The sequence below is a fragment of the Typopeltis vanoorti genome, chromosome 6 (assembly GCF_054136105.1).
Source record: "Typopeltis vanoorti isolate ZY-2024b chromosome 6, IOZ_Tvanoo_1.0, whole genome shotgun sequence".
Lineage (NCBI taxonomy): Eukaryota > Metazoa > Arthropoda > Arachnida > Uropygi > Thelyphonidae > Typopeltis > Typopeltis vanoorti.
Genome location: NC_143554.1, coordinates 127,868,935 through 127,882,757, shown reverse-complemented (window position 1 = coordinate 127,882,757; position 13,823 = coordinate 127,868,935). Strand labels below are relative to the sequence as shown.

Genomic DNA, 13,823 nt, shown 5'->3' with positions numbered 1-13,823 from the left:
GAAATAATGCTGGATTTAATATCCACTTGATTTATATAATTTTGCCTCGCCAAACTGAAGCTTTTTGGCCCTTTATTTTAGCTATAACTAATATTTAATTTATACATTATGATATAGGAAATTATTTGATTAGAAATATGTGGTTGTTTCCTGACTATACAGAACTGAGAAGACTAATAGTAAAGATCAGGGCTGGACAAATTATGCAAAACCTACTTGTCATGCAAAAAAAAATTTACTCACTGAAGACTTGCCCATTTTTTTTTTCATGTATGTCCCAATAAGGAAATAGGAATTCTACAAAGTGATTAGTAGTGCTGTACATTGGTTGGAGATTTTTCTTTGTTCAATATGGCATCTTCATGGGCACAAAGGAATATACATGCACTAGCAGGAAGGCTGTAAGAGGTGGGATCCTATAGTTCCAGATCTCAAGATGGTGTCCTACATTTTTAGTAATGTGAATAGCCACAGCCTATTGAATTGTTTACATTTGTAGACCTTTGTAAATTTTGAAATAGTCTCAGATTTATATCTGTTTCTATATAAATGGAAAGCCTCCATAACTCAGTTGGTATAGACAAAGCCCTTTGGTCGGAAAGACCTAGGTTCGATTCCTGTCCATTATGTGAGGAACCTTTATCTGGTTTCTTTTGATGAAAGGTGAGTTTGCCAGTCTCATATGGAGGTAGGGGGTTTTTTTCACCTGGGAACTCAGGTTTTTCATATTCTAGAACAGGCAAACCGGCCCCATGAACACACACATCTACAGACATAGGACACACCGGGAGGCATAGGGCTAACCACCTTATCCTTGAGTTACGGTTGCAGTTGTGAAGTCCAAGAATAGTTGGAAGGTCATGAGTGCTTAAGTGCCTGTTAGGACCATTGATGATGATATAAATGGAAAGCTTACCCCATTGGATGCAGTGATGTGTATCCATGGCATAGTTAGCCACCCACCATCCACTCACAGACCAGAATAGCTGTAGCAAATAATGGACATAGTTTCTGTATTTTTCAAGATGGATATTAGCTGTTCTTACAGTTTGTCCAAAGTATGTTAGTTTGCAGAAATAAGGAATATGTTGACCCTTGAACAACACAGATTTGAACTGCATGGTTCCACTTATGCACGGATTTGTTTCAATAAACATAGCAAAATTTATTTGAGATTTGCGACAATTTGAAAAATACTCGTAGACGATCAGCATAGCTTGGAAATATCAAAAAAATTAAGAAAAAGTTAGGTATGTCATGATTGTATAAAATATGTTCAGATACTAGTCTATTTTATCATTTACTGTGGACAGACATGAAGAACTGTGGACATCTGCCTCAGTGAACATAAAAAATACATCTGGCACTATTGTTATGGCGATAGCATTATCGTTATCAATTGATCATAGCGATATCGTTATGATCAATTGACAAAAAACAAAAGTGCTACACAGACACTTGTATAAATCAGAGAGGTTGCTCATGGAATCAATGAAAGCCTTGAAACATACTCCAAACCTCCACAAGTATGGCTGTATAAATTAGCCAAAGATTTGGGCGACAGTCATCTTAAGACCTAATTAATACCTGCTTTTTCATTCTGTTTTTTTTTTTTTTTTCCTGCCAGCATAGATGGCACCTAATTAGGACTTTAGTCTTTATGTTGTACATTACAATTGTTCAAACTAGTCCCATTGTTCAGATTGTTGTTGTCTTGCATGTTGTAACAAACTGTTTTCGTGCTCTGAAGATGCTGGATAGAATACCAGCAAAATATCGGCAATAGGTCAATAAATAGTTATTTTCTTATCAGTTTGTGTTCTCATCTATACCGTGAAAATTAATCAAAAAGATGTGTTAATCGACTATTTGTGCTATCAGTAAGGCTTCAGGTCAACAGTAGACTATTAGTAGGTAAGTTTTTGGGGAGTCCAAAGTTATACGTAGATTTTCGACTGCATGGATTTTCAACTTCGTTGCTCAAGGGTCAACTGTACTGTGTAAATACCAGGATGATCTTAGATAATGAAGGGAATCTTTTGAGGGGAGTGATGGATAAGGGTAGGTATTTTTGGTATGATTTGAAGGTAGTTTGTAACAGATGTAAAGAATGGCAGTGGATGTTCTTGTGCTCTGGATTTTGGGGAAATTTTGGTTTGGGAGAAGTACAAAAAGTTTTGTTAATAAAGGGGAAGCCCTTGACTTTTAAAAAAAATGTCTTGAATGTGATTGATTTTGGTGGAAAGGCTGGTTTTGATTATAGCAAATGGATTCTAGCTCTGTTTCCAAGGTTTTGATAAAACCACACTGCTGGGAGGGATTAAATATTGGCCTAATAATATAATACTAAATAAATTTAGTCAGTTACTTCTTATCCCTAGACTTGTTTTCTCCTCTAAGGAAGTTGAAGTTTAGAGAATAAATTGAAAAGGTAGTACAAAACACTCATCAGGTTACTTGGATGTGTAAAAACATACCAACAAAGCCAGAATAGGGAGATTATTATATAAAGGCTTGAATGAGATCACATCTGTATTGCTGTACACACATCTAGTCACCTGGTTTCCTTGGATCCATACAGAAGTGACTGATTGACAGGTTTATGAAATGTTCCTTATGAGGAATTTGAAGACCTGTGGATTAAAAAGCTAGTGGATAGGTGGAAAAGAGGAGATATGATAAAAAGATAAAGTATTAAAGGATTTCTATAGGATTGACATTTGTGTTCATGGCTTCTTTAAAAAAAAATTCAGGAAGTGAGAAAACAAGTCACCCCTGAGTTCTTTGTCATTGAATGAATTCAGAGAGAGGCATGATTGATAGATGTATGAATAATGGTTAGTATTGGGTTCTCATGATGAGTTTGACTCCATGGCAAAGTTAATCTCTCTCTGTACTTAATTCAGTATGAGTCCACATTATTTCTTAACTAAATTTAATAACCGATGTATCAAATTTGGTATGAACATAAGCAAGACAATGACTATGAAAATAGGTAGGAGCATTGAAAATATCACTGTATCCTGGATGAGCATATAAAACATTTCAGCCATAAATTTATGCATACTTTTTAGTGACGGGGTAATTACATGTGGAAATAGACAATAGAATAATCAAAACCACTATAGTAGGAATTCAACAATAAGTTTGAGGCTATAAGTTTTATATAGAATAAGAGAGAACTCCATCAGAACACTAAACTTGCTGTATAAAAGATAGTGTTCAAATCAGTTTTAATTTATGGATCTGAGAGCTGGGTTAGAAATTAAGAGACTTGCACACAGACTGGAGCTCACAGATATGAAAGTTGGGAGAAAAATTAGGGGAGTGAGTAGATAGCATTAATGGCAGGATCATATTAAAACTGAAGATATTAGAAAGGAATTTGACACTATTAGCATTCAGGAATTCATGAGACAGCTATTCTGAGGTGGGTAGCATGGTCACTTGAACAGAATGGGTGAGGAAGCATCAATCAAACAGGTGTTTGATGTCAGAATGGCAGGAAAAAGACCTCAAGGAAGACCAAGAACTAGGTGGATTGAGGCTATTAGAAATGACTTAGAAGACTGAAATATGAAATCTGGCAATATTGGAGTCTAGACAAATAAGACGTTTAGAGAAAACTGTTGATAGGAAGTTAGTAATAATTTAACTTCTTTGTGTAGTGCTGCCATAGTATCCTGTTGAAGGTAAACAGAAATTTGGTGAAGATGAATAAAACTTTATTCAGACACTCCAAATCATTCATGTGCAATCCATTATTCTTGAAATATTTTCATTCATCAGATTCCTTTCATACAATCATACGAGGTTGCTTACCAAAGTTTATGGCCTGGAAAACAAAATTCATGCCAATTTTAAAGTGGCATGCATGACAGATAACACCATCTATGGGGAGGTTAGTGTACCAGTTTCAGCTCTCTACCCATGTCATTCATTTGGAGGCACTCATTTGACTAACACATCACATGATAAGCGGCACTAATGTTAAAAATTGAGGTACCATGCTATGATAAAGTTTATCACCAAAGAAGGGCTTTCTACAAGTGCCGTCAAACAGTGATTGGCTGATGTTTATGGGGAAGCTTTTCCTTCATATTCCACCATGAAGGACTGGGCTAAACAGTTTTGTCTAGGAAGAGAGATTGAAGATAATCCTCATGATGGTTGGCCTGTGGAAGTGATGGCTGAGGAAAATGTCTCTCTTGTTGAGGAGGAACTGCTTAATGACAGACAGCTGAAGCCCAAAGAAATCTCAGCAAGGTTGGGGCTTTCTGTAATAATTGTCTTCTGCATCGTTCACAAGATGTGCGTCAGTGCAAGGTGAGTGCCCCGACTTCTCTCTTCATTTCAGAAGGAGCATCGTGTGACCTATTCCCACAAGTTTTATTTAGAGTTTTGCCAATGGAATCAGAGAGAAGTGCTGGAATCTGTTGTCACTGGGGATGAACCCGTGGTCCTTTATTATGATCCTCTTTCTACAAGGGAATCCATGGAGTGGTGCAAACAAGGAGAAGCACTGCCGAGAAAGCCAAAGTCACTTAGTCCTCCAAGAAGATTACAACACAATCTTTTGGGATTTCTGGAGATTTCTCTTAATTGACTTCAAAGAAATCAATACCACTGCAAATGCAGAATATTATGCTTCACTCCTGCACAAGCTGTGCAATGCCATAAAGGAGAAGGGACAAGGAATGTTGAGTCATGGTGTTCACAACAATGCTCCAGTCCATACAGCTATTGTGAAGGCTGCAGTGAAGAACTGTGGCTTCCAGGAGATTGAATACCCATCCTACAACTCAGATCTAGCACCCAGTGACTACTAGCTCTTGTCAAAACTGAAGAAAGACCTTTGAGGAAGAAAATTTGCAAATGACAATGAGGTGAAAGATGCAGTTTTAGGCCATTTTGCAAACAAAAGTACAAACTATTTTTTCAAGGGCATAAAAATGTTAATTCAAAGATGTGAAAAGTATATTGAAGTAAAGGGAGATTATATTCAAAAGTGACACAGTTGTTTTCTTTCATCCATCAAATTAACTCCACACATCTATGAACTGCACACCATTTCCTTCTACACAATCTTCTCATTGACTCATTAAATAATAAATTACATGATAACCACAGTAAATAACTTTAATGAAATAAAGGTACAAATATTTCATACTGAAATTAACAGTACATCATCAGCCTAGACAACAAGCAGTTCAAAGTAATGGAATACAAAGTACATAACAGTCGGTGGATTTCCAATTCCACTGACTGTTATGTACTTTGTATTCCATTACTTTGAACTGCTTGTTGTCTAGGCTGATGATGTACTGTTAATTTCAGTATGAAATATTTGTACCTTTATTTCATTAAAGTTAATTGCTGTGGTTATTGTGTAATTTATTATTTATAGTTATGCCACAGGTGCCTTTAAAGATCATTGACTCATTAGCAATCATGGCCCTTCTCATTTCTGTCCTATCATACTGAGGCAGCAGACTCTTGGTCTTTACTTTCTTGCTATCATTTTTGCCTCATTTTGTCTTCCAACAATTCTTTCATATCCTCTCATTGCATATTTTTCACCTTTCAAATCATTTGTACATACAAAAACTATTAACTCGTTCACTTCTTTCTTCTGCAAACTTACAGCTTCACTAACATTCTTTATCTTTGCACTGGGAAACATGCTTTCATCACTTTCTGATTAAGTATACCTCTTATCAAATCCCATACAATACTTTCTCTTTTCTCCCAGTTTCTGGCACTTTTATGCTTTTCCCATTCACTCTTTTTTTTCTTTCTCCCACATGCCAATCATTTCTCCAGACACTCAACCTCACATTTTGTCATGTGAAGGAGTCTGCATAAGCATGCAGTTTCTTTCCACACTGGCATCTCATCATCCACTTCTTTCTAACTCTCATTCATATTTCATGCACCCCCATTCACTGCTTTGGCCACATTCTCCATGACAATTTCACTATCCTGCTTCTTATCCTTAATATCAGTTGCTTCCATTTCCAGTCCCAACATGAGTTACATTTATTGCATTCACTCACAAAACATTTGACAAATATTCTCTTTATTCTCACTATTGTACCACAAACTGTTCACTCTCTGCACTAAGTACATTAAACACTCCTATAAAGAAGCTAAGACTTCACATCACTTGCCTCAGCATCCCATAATAAAAAGTACATCTCCTTGCAGACATGTATAATGCTAAGCATTATGGTAAGGGTCACTACCCAGACCGGTTTCGACCTTTATTGAGGTTTCATCATTGGAAGCCAGACCCAGAGGTGATACCAAGTTTAAAGTAATGCAGAAGGAGGTCGTGCTATCTCTCAGATACAATTTACTGTCAAACATCACAAACCTTTACATAACATGTGCTAAACCAAACTGACAGCAAAAAAACAGTGCGGGATATCACTCATAACATATGAATGCACAACTACTCATGACCTCCAAGCTATACCCTAAGTTGTGTAAGAATATTTATATTAAACATTTTGTATGTATCTGTCAGATCAGCGAGCTCTGCAAGGTTAAAGGCACGTTAATTGAAACTCTTGCCGCTTATATCAAGGGATTGCTGCAATTAATTTCACCACGTTAATCAAATCCCGCATTAAGCAAAACTGTTTTTAAGCAAGGGATACCTGTATATTGAAAATCAAGGTATGTGCCAATAGTTACCCGTTCATGTTGTGAACATTTTAGTGTGCTGTACTAACTTCAGGTTTTTTTTTTTTTTTTTTTTTGTGATGTCTTTATATTCCTTTACCTAATTGCTAAATTGATGTAAGTCTCCAGGCTCACTATTTTCTCTCCCTAAGATGTTGGTCTTACTGTCTTAAAAATGACTTGAAAATTATTCAAAAATATTGAGCAAAAGCATTTTGATTAAATGGAAGAGTGAGGGCTGTATGCTATACATTCACACTTACACAAAGTTTGAATGTGTAGCATATTTTTTAGCATCTCTGTTTACAAAAAATAAATCTGATTTCTGGTGAGTTTTTAATGAGAATTTGTAAAGTTTGATTTATTTCTTAAAACTATATTTCAATAATGTTGCCAAGGTTAGTGGAAAAATTTTATTCTTTACATTTTTATGAATAAGGAGCAGTTGTAGTAGAAAATTATCTTTAAATATGAATGCTTCTTAATAATTTTCAATGATTAATCTACAGTTCACAGCTGTCATTTCTGTGGTGAAGGAGATGGTGAGCAGAGTAGAATCAGAACACCGCACAAAATTAGAACAACTGAACTCTATACGTCAGGAACAAGGGTAAAAGATTTTTCTTCAGAAATTATCTTTTTTATTAGTTAGATATTAATAATTTTTAAACACAGTACTCCTATTAGTACCATTCCTATCAGAGCCTGTGTAGCTCAGTGGAAGCAGCATTTGCACTCCATGGCATTTGGCTCCCTGAAGAAAGACTTAGGTTCAATTGTAGTCATTGACTAGAGGAACATTTTCTAAGCCTTACTTTGACCGGTTCCTGAGTTAGTCAATCTCAGGGGCAAACAGGTTTTTCATCCCGTAAAACTCGAGAAAATCTACCATAGAACTCTCACTACCTCAAATAATAAATATATATAATTAGGATTAGGGAACACAAGATGGCAGCACTTGTCAGTGATCTCTTCACTGGATACCATTTATAATTAGTGATAGTCTTGGAGCTATCTCTGATTAGCTACTGGTGGAGATTGAACTGTTCCTTCAGTTCTCTACAAGTTAGGTAGGGCAAAACAGCCTCACCTGATCCCTATATGGGAATATTCACTCATTCACAACTACAAGCAAAAAAAAAAAATCTGTTCCTCACACACCCCTACTAACCACACCTTTATTCAACTTACCGGGATGACCTCTCGCTCCCTGTTCTGGTCTCTCTAGCCAAGTCCTGAAACATTTCCTCTGCATCAATTCCATAAAACTTAAATGTTTCTATCATATCCCTCTTTTTCTCCTATCAACCAGCTTCTGCAATCCACCCACCCCCCAATCTATTCCCATGGGGAACATTCCAATGGCCACTCACCATCTTGGTCTCTCTGAATCCTCTCGCTTCCTCATCCCCAAGGGACCAGACTTAATCACAGTAATCCAGATGTGGGCATATCAAGGCCTTATAAAGAGGAATAACTTCCTTATCTCTACATGTTAATGTGTTCTTCAATAGCCAAGTAATCTTATGGGCTATCTTAGCAATATGTCCTCTAAACTTTAACAATCTGTTTACCACCACCCCTAAATCTTTAGCTTCATCTATTTCCTGGAGTACATTGCCATCAATATGATTCATGGCTTATAGTCTATTTTTCCCAAAATGCATAACTTTACATTTCTTCACATTAAACTGATACCCATCCTGACAGCCTATTTAAATCATCCTGCAAGCTTGCTGCATTGCCTTGATTAACTATTATTCAGCAGAATTTTTTCAACAAGTTTTCTTATCAATCTTTTAAGTTAAAGTGCTTAACAGTGAAATGTATCATTTTTCCTGAATTATGAGTTAATGGATTGGAATTGTATCAGACATTATGTTCCTTAAAGTAGGTTATTCGTATCACAGTCTAATTTAGGAATTTTGGGATGTTAAGTAATTTCGATACTTCATCTTTTTTCAGGTCACTTTCTGTATACTCTTTGAATATTCATCTATAAATCCACCTTAATGTTAATAATGGTTTTCCATTTCACGCTAGAACTTGCAGTAGCTCTTTGCTCTCCATGTATCCATTTTTAGTATTTGAATTTTTTTTTCCTGTTTGCTATAAATCTGTTTTTATTGACAGAATGATATTTAAGTGATATTTTTTTTTTTCCTTGATGGAATTTGATGAAATTTTGGCATTTATATTCTCTGTTAAAATTTATCACTTCATTTGAATCATTTTAATAGCAATATTTGTCAAAACAAAATTGTCTGTAGTTATATGCTATAATGAGTGTGGGTTAAATTGTGATAACAAATGGTATTGCTCAATCAGAATGTCATTAAAAACATGCCTTTGGCTTCAATTATTTGCTTATTTGGTAGACTTTATAGTGTGTATTGGGTATTGAAATCCAGTATTATAAACTGCATGTTGTAATTCAGCACACAGATAATAATGTTGTATTGGATTACGGCTGTGCTTTTATGCATTAACTGTAAATCTGTATCTTATTATTATACAGGTATCTCCATGGAGTCAGAAGACTCATTGTGGGAGATCTATTATTCACATATCTCATTCACTGAAAAAGCACTCACAACCACTTCTGTCAACTCATTCTATCCATTCACCACACTCCCAGAAAAAAAATCTAGTTGTAATACCTTTCTGACTACTTATACCGTTTCCATGAGTGACAACTCGATCATTCCCATCCTGCCGTGTATTGAAAAAAGTCATCAGTGTCAGTCCTATAAAACCCATTTTAATAAATTATATGCTTCTATCATGTCTTCTCTTTTTTCACCTAATCAGCTAGTTTTTGAAGCTCAGACTGTCATTCTTTTAGGGAGCATTCCATACACGCCACAATCTTTGTCACTTGTCTCTGGATTCTCTCCACCACTTCATCCCCACGGAATCCAGATCTGTGTATGGTAATCCAGATATGGCATTATTAAAGCCTTATAAAGAGGAACAATAGCTTTTCTATACCTGCTTGTTAGTGTGGTATTCAACAACCATGTAATCTAATGTTCTGTTTTGCTTATCTTTGCAATATGCCCTCTAAACTTCAGCTCCCTGTTCACGTTCACCCCCCCCCTCCCAAGATGCTGGTATCATCAGTTTCCTTCAGTTCATTTCCATCAACATAGTGCACAGCTTGTAATCTCTTCTTCCCAAAGTGCATCCATCACCTTACACTTAGCTACATTAAACTGGCAGCCTTCTCTCATACTGCTAGAGTGTATTTGTCTTCCTGCAGGAGATATCTACATTACCTTCATTTACTATCACTCTTCTCAGGTTAGCTTCATCAGCAAACAGTTGAATATTTTCTGTCAGACCATTTCCTATATCACTGATCTACAAACTAAATAGAGGACCAAGTACTGAGCCCTGTGGTAACACCACTGGTCACCTGCTCCTAGACTCAACTCCTCCATAAATAAGCCATTAGTTGATATCTGTCCATCAGCTATCCTTGAATTCAAATCACAGGATTTATATCCATCCCGATTTGTTTTAATTTATCAACAGATGTCTATGTGGAATTCTATAAGATGCCTTTGAAAGTCCAGCAGTATTACTGATAGCCATTCTATCCGACATCTAACTCCACTGTTACTTTATTATAAAGAGTAAACAAATTATTATGGCAAGACTTACCCTTCACAAAAGAGAAGTCTTGCCATAGGAGAAATGGCACCTTTCTCCAATACCTTAACCACCCCTCCTGAGATACTGTTTGGCCTATAATTTGTTACTTCTGTCTTGGAGTCTCCCTTTATGCAGTGGGACTATTTTGTCCTCTTTCCACTCCATTAGCACTTCCCAGTATTGAGGCTTAAATTAAACAGCTTGGTCAGAGGAGCTGATAATTTTCTTGCGCATTCTTGTAATATTTGAATATACCATGTAATATCATGACATTAAGGTTATGCAATATCTAATCATCTCTATTTTTCACTCACTATTCTCCCATCAGTCAATGTCGCATCTACCGTTCCAGTATCACCACCTAGATGGTACACTCTTGCAAAATAATCACTCAGTGATTCAACTATTTGGTTTACTTCAGTTACCCTTCCCACGTCATCATCACTTTTTAATGTTATCCTTCTATAGTCATTCCTTCGTCTACTTACCATATAGTGAAAGAATGTTTTAGGATTTGTTTTAGTCTCATCAGCTAGCCTTCAATCATAATTAGCTTTGGCCTTCTTACCATACAGGTCATCCTCCACAACTTTTTGTCTGTATCTCCTGTCTGATTCTGGGTATGCAGTCTGATATTCCTTTCTTCAAACATCCCTTGACCACCTCGAATGCCCCAATAACATCCCTCTCCTATCCAAAATTCTTATGCCATGGCACTACTGAAACCTGACTCCTCACCTTGTCAATAATAACTTGCTTTGTAATTCCACACATTTTTTCTTGACAGAAAATTCTGGACATCTTGCAGGACAAGACTACTCAAGGCAGCTTAACTGGATTGGTTACAATTAATTTCTTTCATGCTTTGACCAGATCCAAACTCCCAAACCTTGTGTCCCCATAATTACATGCAGTCTCAGGTAATTATCTCTCAGTAGCTGTATAAATTCCATTTCTCTTCCTCCCTGTGACCATTCCTCCTTCCAGTCTAGATCACAATAGTTGAATTCCCCCATATCATTCGATCTACACTCGTTATTCTAATTGCCAAATTTATGTCATCTATATTCTCCCTTATACCCCCTAAATTATAGTAACGACCAGCTGTATATTTTGTTCTGTTGGCCTCTGTATTACACTAAACAGTGTCAAATAAACTATGTCATCCATGCCTGTCCTAATTTTTTTCTGATTTTTTTTTTTACTTCAATTCTTCTAGGAAAGCCCTCTCTGAAGATACTCTATCCTTCATATGACATAGGGAGAGTGGATGTTGAAAGTAGTAGTGAATGTGTGTATGGAGATGGAGTATATTATGATGTGGGTGGGGAAATTGAGGCTGAGCAGATATATGTGGTAAGTGGTTATCAAGGTGATTGGGCAAGAACAGGTGTGGTGGGGAAATCAGAACCAACCAGTGGCTTGGATAGGACTGGTTATACACCTAAAAATGAACTGCTGCGTTTGTTTACAAATTCCAGCAGTATTAGAAATAAGGGGAATGAAATGGTTTCAGTGATTGAGCTTATTCACCTCAAAATCATTGGAATAAGTGAAACATGGTTGAATGAAGATGATATCATAACGGGAATAGAAATGGAAGGATACAGTATTTTTCATGAGGATAGAAAGGGCAAGAAGGGTGGGGGAGTACTGCTGATGATAAGCAGGGGAATTAAGTCCACATAAGGTAGACATGAAAGAGGGAAATAGTGACACTGGTTAGGAGGCAGTTGGTGTAACATGGAAGTTGACACGAAGACATATTTTGTTGGATTTTGCTATAGGCCAGATAATGTGAAGAGTGGTGATTAAATGTATAAATAACTTGGATTAGTGAACAAAGGAAGTGTAATTATTATGGGAAATTTTAAGTATGGCAGTATAGATTAGAATGAAGAAATAGCATTTGGGAAAATGGATGAATGAGTGGCTTAAGCATGAAATCTGGAAGAAGGTATTTGTACTTTGGAGGCAGTACAAGATGAATAATGGTAATAATCAGTTTTATAAAGAGTATAAAGAAAAAGCCAGGAGAGTGACTCAGTTAGTAAGGAAAACAAAAGTGCAGTATGAGCAGAAATTGGCAAATCAGACGAAGAAAAACCCTAGAATTTTTTAGATACGTGGCAAGTAGAAGGAAGAATGATCACAATAAGATGATGTTAACCTCTCAACCAGCCAGGACGTCTATAGATGTCCAGCTAAATCTGGATACGATACATGCTCTCTGTTGAAAGAAAATGGATAAGAAGTGCAATTCGGCCAGCATGTCCATTAGAAGGTGTGATAATCCCTCACGCTGAAGAGAGCACCTAATCAGATTATCTCAGGCTCATAGCTGTGACTCAGTTACCTATAACAAGAAATGCAGTTCATTGATCTATGCTGGGTAACTGAATTTTAGTTATATTGGATAAACTAAAAATATAGAAATTATTTTTATTTTCTCTTTTTATTGTACAATACAATTTTAATGCCTGGACAAAATAAAGATCCTTGCCTAATTTCTTCACTTAAATATTGCATTACCTTACAGAACCAATTTAATTTTTAATTTTTTTGCTAATTTTTTCTAATCGCTTACTCCACAAAATATTTTCTTTGTTCTCGAAGAAATTAATTCACGATAATTATTTGAAATATTATTTAAAAAAACCGGCTGCCGACGTTCGAGATTATGTTATATTTTTGTTCAAAATCATGATTCGAAGAATACTTCACAGATTCCCTGAAGGACCTGCTTGAGCGACTTTGCTTTATAGAGAATAACATGAAATTCTTTAATCATATCACTAAATTTTTTTTCTTTATATTGTAATCTACTGTTCTGTGCACTTTCACCTTCTTGGTTTCTCTGTATAATTGGTCATTACAAAATGAAATTAACGGTTATGATTTAAATTGATATGTACATATGTTCTGCTAGTTCAGATATTATGCTCCAATATTATAATAAGCGATACTTTTGCTTATATATATATATATATATATGTGTGTGTGTGTGTGTGTGTGTGTGTGTGTGTGTGTGTGTGTTTAAATTACAAAGTTTTATGTTAAAAATTTCCACTACAGAAGTTTGACAGAATCAACAATATTATTGTCATATTTCTTTTTTTCATCTGGGAGAAAAGTGGTAAAATGTCACCCACCCTTATAAGTGTATCAGATGTTATAATGGCAAAAATAGTAAGAAAGAAAATCATTTGTACATCCTTTTCAGAACACAAAGAAAGAACATTGTAAATTCACCCAATGAAAAAGAAAATACTACATATTTTTCTTGTGTTATCTGATTTTTTTTCTTGTAGTACAAAGAAGAAATCACTGCGCATAAGATGGTAGAATACAAGAGGGCAAAAATCTGTAGATTGATTACATTATAACTAATAGAGAAATCATGTCAGAAAAAATTATTTATGTAAGAGTTCTAACATCAGCAGATATAACGGCATTTTCTTCTAGTTTAGATACGTGGC

General features: G+C 35.8%; 1 protein-coding gene across 2 annotated transcripts in view; it reads left to right on the top strand.

The window, feature by feature from the left end:
- The window catches only part of LOC150105927 (SCY1-like protein 2), a 304,184-nt gene that overhangs the window by 251,252 nt on the left and 39,109 nt on the right, over positions 1-13,823 (top strand). For both annotated transcript variants that reach the window (XM_090393688.1, XM_090393689.1), the window contains one exon: positions 7,197-7,297. In XM_090393688.1, coding sequence (XP_090249814.1) covers positions 7,197-7,297 — 101 coding nt within the window. The remainder of the gene's footprint in view (positions 1-7,196; positions 7,298-13,823) is intronic.